The following is a 21,260-nucleotide window of genomic DNA, read 5'->3' on the forward strand; positions in this document are numbered from 1 at the left end:
TAGAAAATTGTCCGAGCCGCGGAGTCCAATCCTTCGGCTCCTCTTTCGACCCCCGCCCCCGAACGATGCCCCGATAAGTGTCCGAATGCCGCCAAAATCGCCAATCTATCGATTTATTTTACCTACGGGCGACTACGATGCTCCGATCGGTTGTTGTTTAATTATTTTTGTTTGGTTCAGTCGTCGTCGAACGACGCTGTAACGTTTTCGGGGCCCGCGCTAGCCGTCCAATGGGCCATGACCGTAGGGGCCTTGTTTTGTTTTATCGATACGGCTTCAGGGTTTTGTTTACTCGGGGGTCGTACGCGGCGAGTGCCTGAAGTGTGCCTAATTTCCTAGTTCTCTAAACGATGTTTCTGTGAGCTTCATATTATGCAGAATTACTATACCGAGGTGAGAATGTTACGGGCATATCTATTTATATATTTTTAAAGCATCTTTATTGATAAAAACCGTTCATATTAGCGTCTAGTCAAAATCGTGACGTATGTCAATGAGCGTACGTGTTGGTGTGTTTTTTTCGCTCAAAACGTGTACCATCAGTATAGAACCGCCTCCTAGGAATACGATTATATTCGCGGCGTGTGTTTTTATAAAGGGATTTTAAATGCCGGTTAAAAAAAGTTCCTAGCAAAGTAGTTAATCTGCGTGCTCGATGCTTTGATAGTTCAAAAGTCGATACATAGAAAAAGCTAAATATAACAAATATCCGAAAAAAGATTTTAATTTCTTTAATGGCTAATTTGTGGCATTGATTTATAAAGTTTTATTACGTATTTACAAAGTATGCATCATACAGGGTGGACAGGATAGCGTGTAACTTTGCAGCCTTAAACTGTAAGAACGATAGAGAGGGATTTATAAGAAACCTTAGCTATAACTAGCCACAAGAAGTTTAATTATTGTCCATTAGTTTTTCAGTTCTTTTTATTTTTAAAAGGCTTACGAAGGATTTTATAAATGCCTTTTTGCCAACTTAGAAAACTATGTAAGGCACCAGGAATAAGGCTATAAGGCACCAGGTAAGTGCTACCAAACTTTCCATAGTCTTTATAATATTACTTGAAAGCTCGTATCAAAGTATAGGTTTTTAAAAAGCGGACATTTTATATGGCTGCCCTTTTTTATGTTTTTTCTAATTGTCATAAGAAAGGCATAATTTTAAGCAATATTACGGTGAACTTGAAGACGTATTTCATCACAAATATGCTATTAAAAAATGGTTTTGCATTGCAATTAAAAAACAATCATGAGCATAAATTTAATTTCTACCAAAACTAAGTTTTTCAATGCTGCTTTAGTTTCAGGAAGGGTAAAATATAAAATTATTCGATAAATTTTTCGGTACAAATAAAATTGTTTTGTTGTTTTCGAGCTGCTATAATTTTTAATAAGACAACGTTATAGTAAACAAATGATATAGAAAAAATTAAGCGAAAGGGGGGCTTTTTGTTTAGTGTTTATGAATAGCTTTTATAATATATTTAGGTCGACTTTATAGCGGCGGTTAGGTAAGCAAAAGTTTTATATGTGCTTAAAATATGGTTACCCTTATCTTTTATAGAAGTAACGAAAAAATTCGGTAGGTTTTTAGGTTTTATAAAGTAGGTAGTCGAAACGTAACCGTTATCATTATAAAACAATAAATGTTAGTTGGTCGGGGTTACAACTGAAAAACGGCAGACTAAAAAATTTGCTTTTCTACGTTACTGTGGTTACTGTGGGCCCGTAATGCATCATTTCTATCGGTCATTAACGCTCACGAAATGTCGTAAAAAACTGTGCAAACAAATCTCCATCAACATGATTAGATAGATACATCTTGGTTTAATTGTATTTTAATAACAGAGTTACTTATCTCTTACCCGACTCGGGCGTCCTGGCGTAGGTACGTTTCATCTTAAAACTTTGCTGATAAAATTTGCAGTTTAAACGCAGCCTCACGGTAACTAAAATAATATTGCTTATGACTTTTCAGTCTATATGGTAAAATCTATTATAAAATACAAAATTGGGTTAACTTCAGGGTTACTCAAAGTTAGACTCGATTTGCATACATATTTTTTGAAATTGCAGTAACAGGGGCTACTTGTAATCAAACGAACACCAAAATAACAAGTCTCCACCCTTTATATAAGTCGAGCTTTCAGAAATACAGAGATGTTCCATCAGGAATGCAGGACACGAATTTATTCATAGCTGCTTACATTAATATATCGTTAATACCTCCTACTGACGAATCATAGTAAATTTAATATTAATTATTAACTTTTAATTAATATTAACTTTCGGAAATAAGGGCAAGGTTTAAGTAGTGGTTATACTTTTCTTTCAAATCAAACAAACAATTACAGAAAGACCCAAAAATTCCTGATTAATTCGTAACCCCGATACAAGAATGATGTCACCACTAATAGGTTAATACAATGTTGAATACTTAATAATTTTTCCTTTTTCTGTGGCCCATTGGCATTTACGCACAGTGCTATTTTTAAATGTATACTTTTCTGAGCTGTTGGCCTGGCAAGTAGTCCTGAAGTACCGAATAACAAAAAAAGAAGCATAATTCCATTTTTGCACTCTTCGTTCTGCTTTAGTAATTGCTTGTTGGGCACTCCATGAGGTTTTGATATGATTCTACGTTGTTTAAATCACAAAAAGGGTTTTTATTAAATTTGGTAGCGAAATAGGTTGATCATGCTAATTCATTAAACAAACTAGTTAAAAAGAACGCACTACAAGGGTTCAAACAAGTGACCATAATTTTTCAAACACAGATATCATCTGGTAACTGTCTAATTTAAAACATTTTTTAACACTCTGATACTTCCTAGTATTCGTAAGATGTTCTTCGCCTTTCATGGGTACCAGGTTTGAGCGTTTGACAAATTCTTATATTGCTGTTCGTTTTCAAAGTGTATCTTAGAACTTCGGACATGATGTCACAAAAAATAATTTTATTTACGTTTAAGTCTTAGGCATGTACAGAATGTTTTAAGAAAAAACAATTTTATACTCAAGTAGTATCAAACGATTACAAGAGGAGTTTTATAATACCAGACCACATACTGGAAGAATAGTACAAAATTATTTAAATGAGGTGAATATTTAAACCTTGGGAGTGGCCTCCACGCAGTCCAGACCTCATCCCAATAGAACAATTATGAGATCAAGGTTAGGTGAAGGTTGGTTAAGGATCATCAACCGGCACATGCCTTCTTTGATGATGTAGTAATCATTATCAGGGATATATGGACTAATATCAATCAAGCAGAAATTAAGCGACTTGTTCAAAATTTCCGTATTTTATTTAATAAGTGAGATAAAAACGTGAATAAAAAAAACAAATGCTGGGCAAGTATGGGGCTATGCTATGCAGCAGTTGAACTGACCCAAATTTTTATGGTGCGCCAACTTTGATGCGAAGTATGACCTTCACTATCAACCGCGTTTTGGTAAATGTAAATAAAATTTAAGAAAAGCCGCTCGTTAGATTAATCATTTTTATCTTTCTGATATCTGGAAAATGCGTTTATCTTGAAATCACGCCGTATTTTTGAAAGTCGTGGAAAAGTTGGAAATGTGATATCCTTTAGATTTCGGCGAATTCGGGACGCACTGTGTAATTTCTAATTTAAACATATAAATAATAATAATATTCTTTAATTCTTAGTTCAACTCATATTGGAGATACGCATATTCAATTCTTTTCTTTGCGTTTATGTTTATGTTTTGCGAAACGTGGAACAATAACAATTTAGTGCTTAGTCGTTGAGCAATTTCTGCCAAATTCGTACGAGCGAAAAGTGCACCGTTACACACAAGCGTATGTGTGACGAATGACGTATCGTCGCGGTCGCCGTTTGGTATTCAAGGCGGGAACTGCCGCCATTGAAATGTCGCAATTCTGGCCAATGTCGAAAAAATCGCGGGAAATATCGGGGGCAAGAGACGTTTTAGACAGTTGGACGAAGGACGACAGTGGTCAGTGAAGTATACAGAGTGTTAAAAGAAAAAGGAACTTCAAATGAACTAAACCGAAAGTCAGGGCAGGGCAGGTGGCTTAACTGTGTCTCAGTGCTTAAAATTAGAATTATAGTTATGTCCAGGCAGTTCCTTCCTCCAAATTAGTAAAAATGGGCTTTTTCTCAATGGTTCAAAGTTCTTCGCCACCAAAACTCAACATTCTGAGTAGCAAAAATATTTTAAATGTGTTCGAATATGGCTAAAGTTGGCCAGTCAACAATATACCTACTTGTGCAGGAGGATTAACGCTGATCCAACGAGTCACCAAAGACACATACAGGAAGAAAATAAAACCGCAATAAATGGGGATGAAAAGACGTTTTACTTCAAAAAGAAATACCTACCTTGGACAAAATAATGTTGGTGTTGCAACTTTTATTGTTTGGAATAAAAGGATTCAACACAACAAATAAATGCAGATCAACGGAACAACGCAGTCGCTTCGTTGAGAACTAACCAATTTGCTTAATAGTTAACAATTTTTGCTTGTTTACTTTTGACGTTTGCCAATTCTGACGGTGATGTCAGTGAATGTATTTGTGTTGTTTTGCGAGTTGCATAATATTCTACTTTCTACTCCCGTCTGTAAAATACCTAATTACCGACCGATCTAGCTTGCGGGAAGCGTCACTTTACCACGTCAGTTTCGTTTCTCACGAATCCGAGCCATCGGATGTTTTCGGAGGTATTTCCCACGCTTTGACTTTTGACGTTTGAAAATTGTGACGGTCATGTCAGTGAATGTATTCGTGTTGTTTTGCGAAAATGTACCCAAAAACTAACGGTCGTAGAAAAAGTATAGTATGCAACACGTTCGGTAAACTTTTTAACTCACTCGTTTATTAAAAACTCGCGCCGCTGCTCTCAACTCGTGTCAAATAAACTCGTGAGTCAAATGCCATTTACCGCACTTGTTGCATAATATACTATTACTTGCCTTAAAAAACGTACTTGGCACTTTCACAATGCTTGAAGTTAAACGCTGTTATGAAGCTGCTAAATTTCTCATTCCAGCACTGTAGGGTCTGCTTTAATTTCTAGAGGCTTCTTTTCAGCTGGCAGACAGCATGCGGATTGCCGGTGCTAATGGGTCTTTTAGGCTGTTGCGGTAAATCTTCTGCTGAAGTCCGCTGTAAACAAACGCTGTTTTTACGTCGAACTTCATTAACTCGTAGCCTCTAGTAGCGGCAAATTGCTAATAATAGCTTAATTGACTCATATCTTTCGACTGGTGCGTAGTCTCCCGTGGTCTCACGCGGAGAAAATCATTTTGCGACAAGTCTAGCTTTGTATCTTCGGACATTTCCTGCAGGGTCTGTTTTTACAGCAAAAATCCATCTGCAGCCAATTACACGTTTACCCAGTGGGGGCTCAGAGTTCACGTTTCAATTTGAAGGTACTATATTGGCTACCAATAGCAAAGCGGTCCGGGGCTCGTATTAAGCTGCGATCACTTAGCACTCTACCTCAGTTTGGCAATTCCTGCTCTTCAGGTGGCGGCTGTGTGGTACCATGGGCATATCCTGCGTCTTCTTGAATGTTAAAGTCCAATTCAACACTTGGCTGATTTCTTTCAATCTGTTCAGGAGCGCGATTTTAATTAAAGGCCAATTCACGGCCAACATAAGGTTTATTGCTGTGCAGGTCACACACGTCAAGTTGCTTACACATATTTTTTTCCACGCGAATATATGCCCAAGTTTTAGCTTGTAAATGTGTTCGTCACCTTTAATTTAAGCAACGTTGCTTTTTTCTGAAACTATTACTTCGAACAGTATACGATATAGGTTCTTATATCGAACTCCAACTGACGATAGCTCATCGTCACCGTAGTTAATTTCACTTTTTTTTTATAAGCGTGAAAAGAACAGTTCTTGTTGCTTTTTACAAAACTTCTGGGTTCCTCCTGCGTCGGTTTTTGCTTAGTCGAAACTGCTGACGTTTCGCCAATCATCCTGTTGGCTTCTTCAGAGCTTGACTGAAACTGAGTTGAGAGGCCAACAGGATGATTGGCGAACCGTCTAAGCAAAAACCGACGCAGGAGGAATCCAGAAGTTTTGTAAAAAGCATTACAGTAGCCTGTGGAAGTTTCTTTGAAAAATTAACAGTTTTTGTTGCTAATAGTTCTGATAAATCCGACACAAACAACACATTTTGAAGCTCGCGTACTTTAACAAAATACGCTTCTGTTAATGGTTTCAAAAATTTGCCACAACCTGTTGAATCTTTTATTTCAAACAATAAAAACTTCAACAGTCTGAAATGAAAAAGGATGATTTCATTCTATTGATGGGTAAGAAAACGAAAACTTTGCTTTCACTACGAAAAAACCCAAAACAGAAAATCACTTTTAATAGAGAAAGATGGTTCTCTGCTGGGGATGACCATATTTGAATGGAGTTAGATAGAGGTAGATAGCTTTAACAAGGATATACCGTTGATTAAGCAAGGCAGGGTAATATAAAAACCGCGATACAAACTTTCATGAAAGGACTGTCCACTGGAAAAAATACTCACGTCTAGGAGGAGCTTCTGGTAAATTTGAATAAACCTCTTTGTACGAAATTTGTTTAATATCGAAAAGGATCCATAGAAGCAACAAATCGTGAAGAATATCAACCTAGGTTTTAAAGCAATATCAAGGTACTGTAATAATATTAATAATGTTTACTTCTAAAAATTCCTTTTATATAAAAAATACTGCCGTTAGATAGGTTGGCCCTAAAATAACTTACCACTACTTACTATAACTTAACAACTATTCAACTATTGGTTGTGAGTTGCGCCTTGCCGATTATACACAATATATTAATCTTTTTTATAATTTTACCAAATTAAAAAAGAGTTATTGATATTTTAAATTTTATTTTTTCATTTTATTTATTCGATTATAACACTTCTAATGTTTCCTTGAACATTTTTTAAGCACTTTTTTGTCGACATTGAAATTTTTCATTTGATTAAAATATTTTACTGCATTGTACACATAGTTTTTTTGTCCGATAGCAATTGGTTTCGCAGTAACGTACTACTTTTATGACGAGTGTTCATTTAGTTTTGTGTATATTCATTTTTTAATTCACTATATTGATACACTATTGAATTCACGACAAAAGCTTGTTTGATACTCGGTGGTCTATCTGCATCTTGTTCCCTTACTTTAATAATTTTAAGAATACGCTTCTCAAACCGATCCAACGGGTCAAACGATGAACTATAGAGACCTCCCCAGTGTATGACTGCATATAGAGCAACACTTTCGAAAAGGTCATAATAAATTTGTAATAACTGCTTTCTTGTTAGTATTTCCTTGAGTCTATAAAAAACATATATTAAGTATTTGTTTTTTTTTTACCGTGTAGCCCATTTTATATTATAGTCGTAAGTTATTTGTAGATATTTTCTTTCTTTTCCGACTCACCCCATTAATCTTGATTTAAAAATCCTTTGGTTCCTTAGTTTCCAAAGGAGACAAAAACAGACATATAGAGATAATATCCAGAGCTGATGACATGGCTGTTAAGAGTTCGGACCATGATTTTTGTTTTATTCGTTCAAGTTCATGTTCTTTTTGATGTTGGGAGAATCAGTAAGTTCGTTTCTGTCATTTTTTGCTTTGGAAATATCGCTATTTTATGAAATTTTGATTTTGGAACTAAACAATAAATCGATACCATCTAAAATGCATTAAATAACTTGTAAAGAAAATGATCAAAATCAGAGGCTTGCATTCGATTGATTCGGGAATCTCGCATGTGATCCTAGAATTTGATGGGGATATAAAAACAAATTACCCAGAGTCATGTCATAATATGATAAAGCAGCCTATTGGCAAGGGGTAAACGAAACCATAGATTTTTACCTAAAACGGTTGAAAGATAATTATTTTCATTACAGATACTTCTCGTAAAATTTTCTAAAAACTATTTTTATCTCTTACTTAGGTCAAACATATGTTGCATAGGAGATTTCAGAATTTTGCATAGAAGTAATAATATTCAGGACATTCCATTCAAAAGAACAACAAAACAACGTTGTAATGTCTGTATATTTTTCCATTCTCCATATGCTCTTAATAGGTTATGGAATTTGGGAAACCATGGTATACAGGTGACATGTTTGAGGGCTTCGTATTTTAGCAGAATACCCCGTGTTTGTGAACAGTCCTGTATATGATGCAATAATAAATAAATTTATTTACTTCCCAATAGTAAATGAATTCTTAAAAAAAAAAACACAAAATATTCACAATTTTTTGTCCGCTTTTCCAATAAAAACGCTAAAAAATAATCCGTTTTTCATCGTCCACTAAACATTTCACCGTAACAGCTCTTGTTTCCTCGATAAAATTATTTAAGACCCCGTAAATATTGAACTGATTGTTACGAGCCGTTCGTTTCGATGTTTTACGCTTTCAGGAATTAAAAAGGAAAAAAGAATCCTTGCGAGTCCTTAAAGATCTTAATTTTTGCGCTAGATGTTTAAACAAACCGTTTTAAAAACTCTAATGTTTTTAACACGCCGTATGTCGTTGCAATGACCCTCAAGAAAATCGGCAATCGGGTCATACCAAACGGACTTCATACAAAGCATGTACACTTAGTATGCCTGTTAAAAACATCTTATCATGTCAATTATTACGTTTAACCGATACACAAGAAGTATTCTCTATTACTTTTTTTGATATTTATATGGGTGTTCTAAAAAAAAATTATACACAAAAGGAACAAAATTGCTTTCGAAAAATCGTAGCTGGGCTAATAATTTAACCACTAAAACGGCAATTTTCAGGGTCTTTTAGATTTTTTCACCCATAATTGACACAGCCTGTACATAATTGAAAAAATTGCTCAAATGCAGGTTATAGCCCTGGATCTTCCACGTTTCCTCGTTCAAGAATTTTTTCCAAAATAGTAAATTTTTTTTTTCTGAAACCGCCATCGCATCTTGACAGCCCCCGAAATAGCGATTTCGATATGGATTTTTTCAAATATCCCGAGCAGCGAAAACCGCCAATACAAAAATTGTAGATCTTGATACGGCCTGTTTGAACTCATTAGCCATATTTTTTACGATTTTTGATGTGGGGCTAATATTTTACTCTGTAAAAGAACAATTTTCTAGGTCTTTTAGATTTTTGCCTCTAATTTGAAAACCCTGTATATAATCGAAAAAATGCCTGAAATAAATGTTATTGCACTGGATCTTCCGCGTCTGCTGGTTAAAGAATTTTGCCGATCGGGTGAACAATTATGGAGGAAAACATATTTTTTGCTGAAAGCTAAAATTACCAAAAAAATGTCAAAAATTATTAAAAAAATACTTCGTAAATTTTGATTGCGCACAATTTCTACTATATAAATGTGGACACGGACTTTTACGTCTCTGCTAAATTTGAATGTGATATCTGCAAATTTAGGACACTTAACACATTTCTCATTTAGCACGGAATATCGGGAACGCACTGTACAATAGGTGAAAAATATAAATACAAAAATTTTTGCGGTCTATACGAGCTATATCGCAATATAAAAGAAAGTGAGATCTGAATCATAGTCTTTCAGTTATAACCAATTTTCAATAATAGGGGGACCAATTTTTCAGTTTTTTTGAATTTGCGGCGTACCCTGTATATTTTTGAAAAATTGTCAAGAATAAAGGTTTATGGAATCTTATATTATAGAATTTTTTTGGCCTTGACAACGGTTTTTGAAAAATGATGTTTTTTGTGGACCCTTGGGCACGCGATTTTTTAATTTTTGAAGAATACTTCCCGACCTCCCAGCCCCTTATTTTCAATAGATTCCATTACGGGGAAAGCTGCGTATATGTGGCAAATATGAAGTCGATTGCTTCAAATTTCGGACACTTATCACGTTTCATAGTAATGTCTAAAAAACAGTCGAAAATCGCGTAAAAAAGATGGATGCCGGCGTCGGATCGAAGACAAATTTTAATTTTGTAACTAAAAGGGTTCGAAAGTTATTCAGAAAAAACCAAAAGACGAGAACGAAGAACTGAGAACGGACTGACAACAATTTTTTTTTTTCGACGGTGATCATTTCTGTACCAATAGTGGTTGGTCCCCTAGGACCTACCGTTACCGAGATATAAAATTTTTATACGAGCGTAGATACTTTCGAAAAATTCGTCTTCATCTTCTTCTCAGGTTACTTCTTCTTCTACGAGCATTAGTTTTGCAAAATAGCACTTAGTGACGTTTGAATTGACCTTTAGAAGTCACAAACTTCAAAATACCTGACGCCTGACGCCTTGAAGTGACATTTTCCTCACGGTCGATTAGTGCATAGTTAGATATTTTAGAGTAGGGAGTGGTAAGAAGTGATTTATAGTTTTTAAAGTAATTTTATTCGAGTTGGAAACCAAATTAAGATCAGTTACTGAAATTTGCCACGGGTTGGAAAGAAACTATAGTCTTAAGATCGTAGGCGATTTGATCTCTTCTTCATTTTAAAAGATGAGGTCATTGTATAGAACTCTGCAAACTGTTGATTAAGATATATATTAAAATGGTCATCAAGGTATAACCTTTCACACACCATACAGAAACAGGTTCCCTATAAAGGATGATCGCCTGTACGTCTATTCTGGTGCCCCACAGGCTAGTCTGATACACGGGCGGGTCCAAAACAGACACATCCGCAGATGGTATACATGGCAGCTCTCCCAGAGCTCAGTCTTTGGGGTTCTATTCCAGAGATTTGCGCGTTACAAGATCAGGAACGAAGAATGCAAGAGAACCTCAACAGAGAGTACTCGGACAAGCACATCTGTAGTGACAGTCAAGCAGCTATCCCTTGTGAGGGTCAGCTGTTTGGCTGTCGAGACCCATTGACAAGACTGCCGGAATGTAATTTTGTCAATCTTGTCTGGTTACTCGCTTATGTGGGTATTGGGGGCAGCGAGAGAAGAGCGAGCTGAATAAATGGCTTATTAGGCAGTTAACTGTATTTGGAGAATGTGGTAGGACCCTCTACGGCTCAGGAATAATATGGACCCCTCAGTCTTAGTGCCGCGTGACTACGAATCCTAACGGAACACTGCCATCTAAGAAGGCACTTTGATATTATAATGATGAACCACTACAGCACATGAAAGCTGGAGGACATTTGAATTCATCTCCTCACCAGCGGTGCACCACTTCATTGACCCCGAGAAACTATCCATGAAAGAGGAGACTAGGGTTCTTCTAGAGGAGGGAGTGTAGAAGAAGGTCTGAATGTAGCCCCTTATCCGTTAGGATAGGAACGTCCCGCAGAGAAAGTAGGAAAAGGTCTAACCAAAATGATCCAGTTGCGTAGAATTTAAGCGCTATCAAAATTTTGTCTTCCTTAGCATTGGCTGGTCCCTTTTATCATCCTGCATTGTTCAATACATGAACAAGTTGCTGAACTGCATTTTTGGACATTTTAAATCTGTTTTTATCATTCGTTATCATGTGCTAGATCATTGGGTTTCCTTATTATGCGTCTTTTTGATGGAACCTCTTCATCACTACTTGAATCGGAACTGTTCAACATGTTGCAAAAGTTATCTATATCCGTTACTGAAATAACTAATGGCGTCTAACTTGGAATGGTGAATAGCGAAAATAATTAACAAAATGACAAATATTTATTACAAGTTGTTGCATATAGGAATTAGGTATACCTTATCAACTCGTGAACAAAACAGTTGGAAAAGCTAGTTTCAAGTCTTCATTCGAAGCGAACCCATATCGTCTGAGTCACGATGACGTCATAAATAAACGGTTTGTCGTCTTGGGCGGTGGCGCAGTAAACGAATTAGGTATACTGTACGTGAAAAAGTCGGGTGACTTTATCGGTCCGCTTGTCAACATAAAAATGGCGAAGTTATTAAAAGTTCCAATACCGTCAATTGTTTCTGCGATAAGGTTCCGCGTCGAACGTCCATTGTTTCCTTTCGTTTATGTTTGCCACTGTTTTCGCGTTATATTTTAGGCGTATATTCCGTCTGTGCGGTAATCAGCCGCACGTACCTACCTTACCCGACCGATGTGAATTAAGAAAGCGTTAAAAATCCGCGATCTACACTGTTGGCGAGGCAAAAACGATGTGGAATGCTTGGTATCTTAGAAATCGACGGACTTCAATAACGATTGCTTATACGGGGTTTCCGAAAACTAACCTGCAGTCGAGAACAGTAAATTACACCAACATGTAGAGAGTTCATTGCGGACCCTGAAGGGTGTGATGAACTTAAACAGAAAACAAAATCCTTTTTCTATAAAAAAAGCTCCTAAACTTTTTTACCAGGGCTACATGGTCAAAATGGTCAATATAGTGTGTCTATGTGGTATGCACCACAAAAGTTTCCAGTTGGAACCTTGAGAAACACCTGATGGTACTAGGATTTGAGAAGAACTAAAGTTAATTATCTATATCCTTCCGATAACATAGCTTCAAACTCAACGAAGTATAGTCAGTACGAATTTCTAAAACACTCAGTTGCTTATATTCAACTATTTGGACTGCCGGTAATCACCCTGAGAAGAATCTGAGAGTAAAAACTCATAAGAGTTTACACCATCTAATAATATATGGTGAAATTATTATTTATTTGTATTATTTTTTATTATTAATTATTTTAAGTTCCTAATTTCGTGCGTTAAATCCTTCTTTGAGTAGTTCACAAATGGGCACAAAGCAATTGCTCACTAAGTATTCCCTGAGACTCTTAAGCCTTTTTTGGTTCTGTTTGTTATTTTCGCAAAATGGAATTTTTTGAAGGTATACGGGCTTGGCAATCTTTTTAAATACGGGACGGTCATTGGTATTTTCAGGAATAAAAAAAAACATTTCTCGAAAACCGTCCAAGACGGTAGCCCAATTTTAAAAACCTTTCTGATTTAATTATAAACTTTGTCTAGATATTTATAAATAACTAAGCACATTTATTTTAAGAAAAGCAATAAACAACAGCTGAAAAGTGAGGTTAGGATTACATAAGTGACATTTAACATTTGCGCAATAATAGTTTTCAATTGGTTTTCCGTACTATTACTTTTATACCGCTTGCTGAAGGCAGGTTTCGTAATTTTCTTTTTGGTAACTTATGAAACTGTAAGTAATCGGAAAATCACCTTTAGGTTTTATTGCAAGTTAAATGTTGCTAGTTACAGCTAGGTAGGTGTTATGTAAGGTTCCAATGTGTGTAATGTTACACAAAATTTTTTAAAAGCGCACTTGGTATATGGCGGGGCTTTTTTGTTTTTGCGAATTGAAAAAATTTCCTACATAAAAAAAGAAGAGTATTGCATTTTGAGCAATATTACTGATACTTTTTAAGACATATTTCCCCAAAAACATGCCATTAAAGAATGTTGTAGAGTCAAAGTTTTTATAATATTTAATTAGACATTTTGATAATATTGATGAAATGCAAAAATCATTACTGTCAACTTTAGAGTCAAAGGCAAAAAATATATCGATGACACGAAATAGAACAAATTGTTAACAAATTATGTAGAAAAAGGTGAGGAGAAAGGGAGGCCTTTTTTAGATTTTTATTGTAGGTAGGTTTTATAGCGGTAAGGAAATTGTATTTGTTGCCATTATAAAACATATTTATGGGTTTTAAAGGCAACGACACCTCTTCGCAACAAGTAAATGGGTAGTAAAATTTTATATGGGAATGAAATTTAGTCAATTTAAGTGTTTTAGGGGCTAACAATTGACAGGTTTTGTAAAATGGGTAATCGAAAGGTAAGCGTTACTATGAAAGTAACCAAAACTAAAAATATTATTTGGGTCGGACGCAACTTAACAAAACAAAGATTTGCTTACTTACCCTTTTATCACAGAAGACTAAAAAGTTGCAAAATCGTGAACCATTACTTAGGTCACGTGTCACGCAAAAGGCAACGAACGGCATAAAACGGCATAAACATGTTCGTTGCCTTTTGCGTGATGTGTGACCAAAGTAATGTCCCACGATTTTACCGTCTATGTTAACACGCAAAAACATCCTTATTAGTCTTGAAGAAACCAAAACCCATCAATTATTTAATATTGAAAGAGATACACCTTAAGTTAAATCTTAAAAATGTTTGCCCTTTTACTATAAAATTTAACACTATGTATAACGAAACAAGTGAAGACAAGTGAAGAACTATTTTTACCTGATAAATATCTCTTTAAATATTTGTATTGAATTTACGTACATACTTTAGTCACTTAAAATTTTCTTTTTTACGACTTTCTAGGAAAGGAGTTTACTAGTGTTCACTAGTCCTGAAGGCATAGTCGGCCATTATGTGGGATGGCCACATGATGACCGACTAGGCCTTTGATAACGGTCTTCGATACTTTTAATGTGCTTATGGAATCTTTCCCCCGTTTTCACTACAATTATGTAACTTTTTCGGAAAGCGATCTAGGTGCTTGAAAGTATGTTTCCACCGTAATTCTCTGCTTTATGATTATCAAGAAATTTTGTACTAGTTGAATCAGTGAACACCAGTCTCGTTAGATCAACAAGTTGCCTTACTTATATATACCGCATTTTAGTTTTGCTTAGTGTTAATCCCAGGAAACTGCGTGACAATTAACGAAAAAAAATTGATACCAAAACATTTAATCGCTCAGTCTATCTAGAAGGCTTACATTTGCTTTTCTAAAATATGCTGATATTAAGTCTGAGACTGAGGGCTCTTTGCATGCCTGCCAAGGCGGAGTCATAAACAGTACACCGTACTCAGTTTTCAGTCGTTCCCGTGACAAGGTGCAAAGCTTGCGAAACTCTAAAAATAGACACAACGATGCTCTTCCATCTAAGGTATTTTTACGGTATTGACCAAACAGCAATTTTTCCATTTGCTCCAGCCCTGATTGAGAATGACAACTGCCGTATCCATTGGCATTCTCCACTATACATAGGTCTTTGTATATCGCTAAGTTTTCGGCTCAATCGGAGTGTAACATCGAAATTAAAAAGAGAACGAAACTCAAACAATTAATTGAAGTTCGTAGGTTTTATCCAGAATGTATTGTGCGAATGTTTCTCCTTATTGTGGGAGTCTTAGGTGGCACCAAGGGTGAAGTGTTAAGATTCCAGCATGTAAAAAATCACCTGATCAACTAGTGATGAAGATGCAGAAGGCTGTTGTCCTTGGCTCCTTGCTGCGGCAAATGAGAATGGGCGACGTGGTTGTCATTACAATTAGCCTAATTTGGATTAGGAAATCTCTATTTTGGATATTAATTAGGCATTTATTGCTTTAGGTTTGTTTGTTTATCAGAATAAACACCAATTAAAATGCTTCTCAGTAATTGGAGCTGACAGAAAAAAAATTGTTTGCATTTTTGAATCGGCATATTAAAAAGATCTTTTTTTTTCATTTGGTATATTTGGTATATTTTCTAGAATATTAAAAATAAGTAAAGTAGTGCGCATCTACAAGAAAGGCGAGGAAGATTTACTAGAGAACTGTAGACTTATGAAAATGTGCTCTGCTTTTTCTAAAATTTTCGAGTAATTCTACTCATATCAAATTAACACTTTTTTGCGAATCATAGTATCTTAGCTGATAACGAGTTTTGTTTCCGTGCAGGGTGTTCTACGTCGGACGCTATTCATTGGTTTTATCGGGAGATTATCGTTTGCATGGAGGCGAGGGAATGTCGTGTTGTACAGCACATGATTGGGCAGCCTCTTACCTCAATAATAGAGAACAATATGTTGAAATGCCAAATAAAACGGATCCTAACAACAACAAAATTAAGCAAAGAGACTTAATATTAAGATGGGAGTACCTCAATGGGACCGTTTTTTATATTTATTATATACATAAATAGTATTTTTCTACTTCCGTCTGTAAAATACCTAATTACCCACTGATCTAGCGTGCGGGGAGCGTCACTTTACCGCGTCAATTTCGCTTCTCATGAATCCATCATGTCAGTGAATGTATTTGCGTTGTTTTGCGAAAAGGTACCCAAAAACTAACGGTCGTAGAAAAAGTATAGTATGCAACACGTTCGGTAAACTTCTTAACTCACTCGTTTATTAAAAACTCGCTCCGCTCGTGTCAAACTCGTGAGTCAAATGCCGTTTACCGCACTTGTTGCATAATATACTATTTTGAATGTATTGAGCCTGATTCTGTGACTGTAGAGTGTGCGATTACGGCGATGTGGCAGTTATGGTTTCTCTTTAAAAGATGATAAACAACTGAAAGGAAAAATAAAGTTGCTGAAGGACACTTAAGGGTGAATAGCACAAAGTTCCTTGGAGTTAGAGTAGATGAAAATCTAAATTGCAAAAATTACTATCACAATTTATCTTCAAAATCATGGCGTTTTTTTTTTCGAAATTTAAGGCAAATATTAACATAGAAAGGAAATTATTAATATATATCATGGTAAAATAGCATTTATCCCGGGGATCTTCCTCCTCAGCAGTAGGTGTCTTCAAAAGTCAGAATGAGCTATGTCGACCTCGCTTTAAGAGCAGGTAATTAAGCAGTCCGGTATTCTTATTAACGAACTTAGTATTCACATTGTTAGAAACAAACAACGATTTATATTAAATGGTGGAACAAGTAGTCATCATGCTATAGAGACCTTTTAATCGTCTAGACCGTGACTCGCATCTGTTGTCTACGGAAATAAAGAACCAAGAGACGCTTAAGAATTTTAAAGTCAAACCGAATCAGTTTCTAATAAATGGCCGTTTTATAATACTGCTGAATTTTTTAATTTCTCTAAAGCATCGTTTGTCTAAATGAAATGTTGTTTACCTGAGTTTATACATTATTAGCCGATGTATAGAGTTGTTATTCTATTTCTTTCTTTGACGCTTTCCATACATTGCAATGTCTGAAGTAAAAGTAATTCTAATTTGAATTCTGTAATTATGACACTTGCCGTGCTCATTTTTGCCTGAGAAATTGTTTTAAAGAAACTTCCACAGGCTTTGGTAATACTATTTACAAATCTTCTGGATGCGTGGGTTGTGAAAGTGTTTCACTTAAGCTCCGAAGAAGCCAACAGGTTGATTGGCGAAACGTCAGCAAGTTCGGTTCATCAATAACCGAAGCAGGAGGAATCCAGAAGATTTGTAAATTGCATGCCCTTAAAATATTTGTATTTACGCTGCAATCGGTCGACGTCTTCGTTGAAATAGCTTCGACTTCGCACCTTCTAACCTCGATAACTGTCTTTAATGAATTTCTCGGCCCATCTCGGTTCTAAAATGAAAAAAACATCGATTTCGACGGCAGCGGTTTCTGGGCTTACCTCGTCATCGTCGGCGATCCTTCGCCGTCCCGTAGCGATGGTGGATACAGTCGGACGCATATATAATCTTTAGAAAAACCGAACCCGAGATTACAGTCAATGGCGCAGATAACGTCGACAAACAACCGCGCGGAAGGTTACGTGTCGGACAAATAAAATAACGAGAGAGCAAAATACAAAGCCGATAATTTTTAAAATAAACACGCGCGCTTAATTACGGCTCGTTTTTATCACATTTCAATATACTTACACGCGAGCCAGGGTTTTTTCGCTTCGTACGGTTCGGTCGGTTACGGCCGCGTTATTTTCCGTTTTCGCCATAATTTGCGCAAATACGCGATGTCGACGTTAAAATAAATAGCGAGATACGAAAAGAAAATGAGTTCTAGTGAGTATTTGTCGAGTATCAGACGACTCGTTCTTTTTGCTAAAACCGGAAGGCGAATATGGTGTGGGAGGGGGGGACCACGAAGTGACAACTTTAATAAATCAAAAATACGTATACGAACAATCCTAAAAATTTGAAAAACATTTTTGAGGGCCAAGAGAAAATGCTGGAAATTGTTTTTACCATGATATGTAATTTTTATGTTGAATTTTAAAAATCGGTTTCTGCAAAACATTCTAGAATCGACCACGTACCTTTTTAAAGCTCATAAATCTAATAAGTATATGTTACTTGGAAAGTTAATAAAAACATATTATGTGCAACAAGGTATAAACCTCGTGAAACCTTCCAAAACTTTCTTCTATCACCCAGACGCAAATTGGAAGAAGTCGCTATTAATACGGGATTCCCTCGTGATGCAGAAACTTTTTGCCATAATTCCAAGTCGAAGTTCATTTAGTTGTTTTTAATTTTTTGTAGTTAATTATAACCCATTGTAATAAATTATAGAATATCAGTCGTATCAATGAATGACGCGGCTGCGATTGCATACCTTACGACCAGGTGGAAGTTTTCTGATATAATCGCAAAAAAAGTTCTGAAATAATAAAGGCAACGATATGCTATTTTTGTCATGAGATAGTGAAATAAGAGCACAGCAACCCAGCGGAAACTGCACCCTAATATTCTATTCTATTAGAAAAAAGTTGGATTTCATCAACTAACCAAAATTAATCAGTTGTTGAAGACTAATTAACTGGTGTATTATTATACCCAGTATTTTTCTTCGTTCCTAACGATTTCTTGTAGACACTGGATGACAATGAGTTTACATCCAAGTAAATACAAGTATTTAATGCAACAAGTGTCTAACTAATTTAAGCTAATTAAAACGGTGGGCAATCAAGGCAGTTTGTTAGAGCCAGTAAATATTTATAGGGAACAATTTTATGGTATTTCAATGAATCGACGTGTTGCTGAAACGGGTAGTTTTGGTGACGCGACATATTTTAGTGGCGACCGTGACAGGACAGTGACTTACCGTTTTAGTTTTGTTCGAAGACAAGTTCACGTGAAAAGTTTGTTATTGTTATTTAAATATGGAACAACTAAAGAAAAATCGCAGAGTTCTACGCACTTCTTTCATGAGCTGTTAGATTTGCTATCTAAAACCGAAGTGGAACGTCGGCTAGTGCAGGTTTCTTGGAACATTCTCCAGCAAAAACATGAAAGTCTCAAGAAACTGGATGAGGAGATTTACAATACGATGCTGGGAGAAGACGCTAGTATCGTTAAGGATTTGGCAGGCATCGAAAGCCAATTTTTTCCGAGGGGTTCTTTTTTACGAATTCGAGGCTTTGCTTATAGAATTTATAACATCACTGATTATCTATCTTTGTGATTGTACATACTTTTTTACGTTACTTGTTTTTTTATAATTTGGCGAGGGAGTTGGGTTGTGTGTAAAAATACTGCCTTTTATTTCAACGAATCGACGTGTTGCTGAAACGGGTAGTTTTCGTGATGCGACACAGTTTGACAAGCACCACGACATGGAAGATGCGTAGCGTTTGATCAGATTCGTTTTCATGGCCATTAGAAATTAATTATTACTGTCAAAAAAATGTTATCTTTAAATGGATTTCTACATTTTACTACTTAAATCTATCAAAAGTTAGTAAAATTAGCTCGTTTTTTACAAGGTTACTGTAATACATACACTATTTTCAAATCTACTAAAACTGTTTCAATTAAGCTCTGAAGTTAAGCTCTGAAGAAGCCAATAATTGGTGAAACGTGCGCAGAAGGAATCCAGATTTGTAAAATATAATAACATTTTATTTTGATTTTAAATATCATATGGCATCCTAAATAATAAATTGTTTTATTTGGTCATTTCGAGATAATTAATAATAATAACGACCGTTACGTTCTTTAAATCATATTTTAAGTTGGGAAAATATATTGGTATGCGCTTTTCAATGAGTTGTTAGGTTCATAATTGACTATCTAATCACGTAAAATAAATCAAACCGATGCATTAAACAGTATTAAACAAAAAAGATATAATTTTGTATCAGCCTTAAAATAGTATTCACTTTAGCTATGGTTAATGTTAGAAATTTTTTTAGAAACCGATCTTAAAATTCAAGATGACAATTAAGCTCCCTCCCTGGTGGCCATTTCAGAAACTCGAAAATAATTTTCAGCACTTTTTCTTGTCAGATTTACTTAAATTTTTGTTTCAAATCAAATTGTACCTCGTTGCCCTTACTCGTTACTCTTACGCTTGGTTAGTTTTTTCGACGATTTTTCTAAATCACCCTAGATCTGCGAAAGTAACAGAAATTTGGGAACAGACAAAAAGGAATTCGTGACAAGTATTAAAATTTAGCCTTCGTATAAATCGTAGGTTCAAATTCAAATTCAAATTTATTTCGTGATATTTACAATAAAACCATTATTTTCAGACGTCAACTATAAAGTATAAGATATGAAAATATATCGCAGTCTATGTATCACATATTATAATACTAATAAGTAAGCAAATACAACTAATCCAAAGTATAAAACACAAGAATGTAGAAAACAAATTAATAAAAACGAAGTTAACAAAATTTAAATAACACTATGCTAATCCCAACCACAAACACTACCGTATCTACCGAAAATTCGTATTTCCAAAATCAAACTCGAGATATTTTTGTATATTGTAGAAAGACCATTCAAGTAGAATTTTTTAAGTTTGCTATAAACGCATTCAAACTTAAATCCCTTAATTTTTTGGGTAATTTATTATATAAGACAGGACCGTAATAGTTATGAAAGTATCTGCTATGAGTCAATCTTGTAAAAGGCAATCTTATATCACTTGTACCACGGGTGTTATGTTAGTGGATATTAGTATTTGTCGTATAGTATTTATACTAATATATTTATATATATTAGTAGATTTTAGTATTTGTCGTATAGCATTCTTCTTCACGTAAATAAGACACAATAAAATATAATGGCTTGGCAACGTCAGAATGTGGAGGCCAATAATATATGGTTTTTCGTCATCGGCATGTCCTATTTCCCACAATACTCTCCAATCTCGCCCTATATAAGTAAATCTTAAGAACACTTAGAGACAAAAAGAGAGTGGTAAGCCAACACTAACACAGACCGAGGTACAAGATCTAATTAAAAATATATCGCCGGTAATGCTATTACATAATTTTTCTTCATTATCTTTCCACGTTAGATGTGGATCAAAATGAAACCCTAGGTATTTTACTGAGACCGGATTTTCGTGTACCAGAAAACCAATCCGAAACTAAAAGTTTCTATAGAACCTTCCACCAACGGTGCTAATGTTAATAATCTTCTATTTGTCGTTTTGTTTACTAACCTTGGTTTACGTTGCAGCTCGTGCTTGCGTTCGTCTCCCATTCGGATCTGTAACGTCGTCTTAGTTCCGAATTTGTCCGTGTGGGAATAATTTTTAAAAGAATCACGTCCGCTTCAAATTTGTGTATATTTCGGTCGATTCCTCGCAGAATTTGCATCGCGGTACGATTCCA

The 21,260-nt window shown here is 35.5% G+C and overlaps 1 protein-coding gene across 2 annotated transcripts in view; it reads left to right on the forward strand.

Moving 5' to 3' along the window:
• The window catches only part of LOC132706665 (uncharacterized), a 62,863-nt gene that overhangs the window by 121 nt on the left and 41,482 nt on the right, over positions 1-21,260 (forward strand). Inside the window, exon 1 of one of the 2 annotated variants that reach the window (XM_060678137.1) lies at positions 173-393. The exons of the other annotated variant lie outside the window; for it this stretch is intronic. Coding sequence (XP_060534120.1) covers positions 373-393 — 21 coding nt within the window. The 5' untranslated portion in view covers positions 173-372. Of the gene's footprint in view, positions 1-172; positions 394-21,260 lie in introns of those variants that run through there. 2 annotated transcript variants of the gene reach the window in all.

This window comes from Cylas formicarius, unplaced genomic scaffold (genome assembly GCF_029955315.1).
Source record: "Cylas formicarius isolate icCylForm1 unplaced genomic scaffold, icCylForm1.1 PGA_scaffold_8__14_contigs__length_24414737, whole genome shotgun sequence".
Classification (NCBI taxonomy): domain Eukaryota; kingdom Metazoa; phylum Arthropoda; class Insecta; order Coleoptera; family Brentidae; genus Cylas; species Cylas formicarius.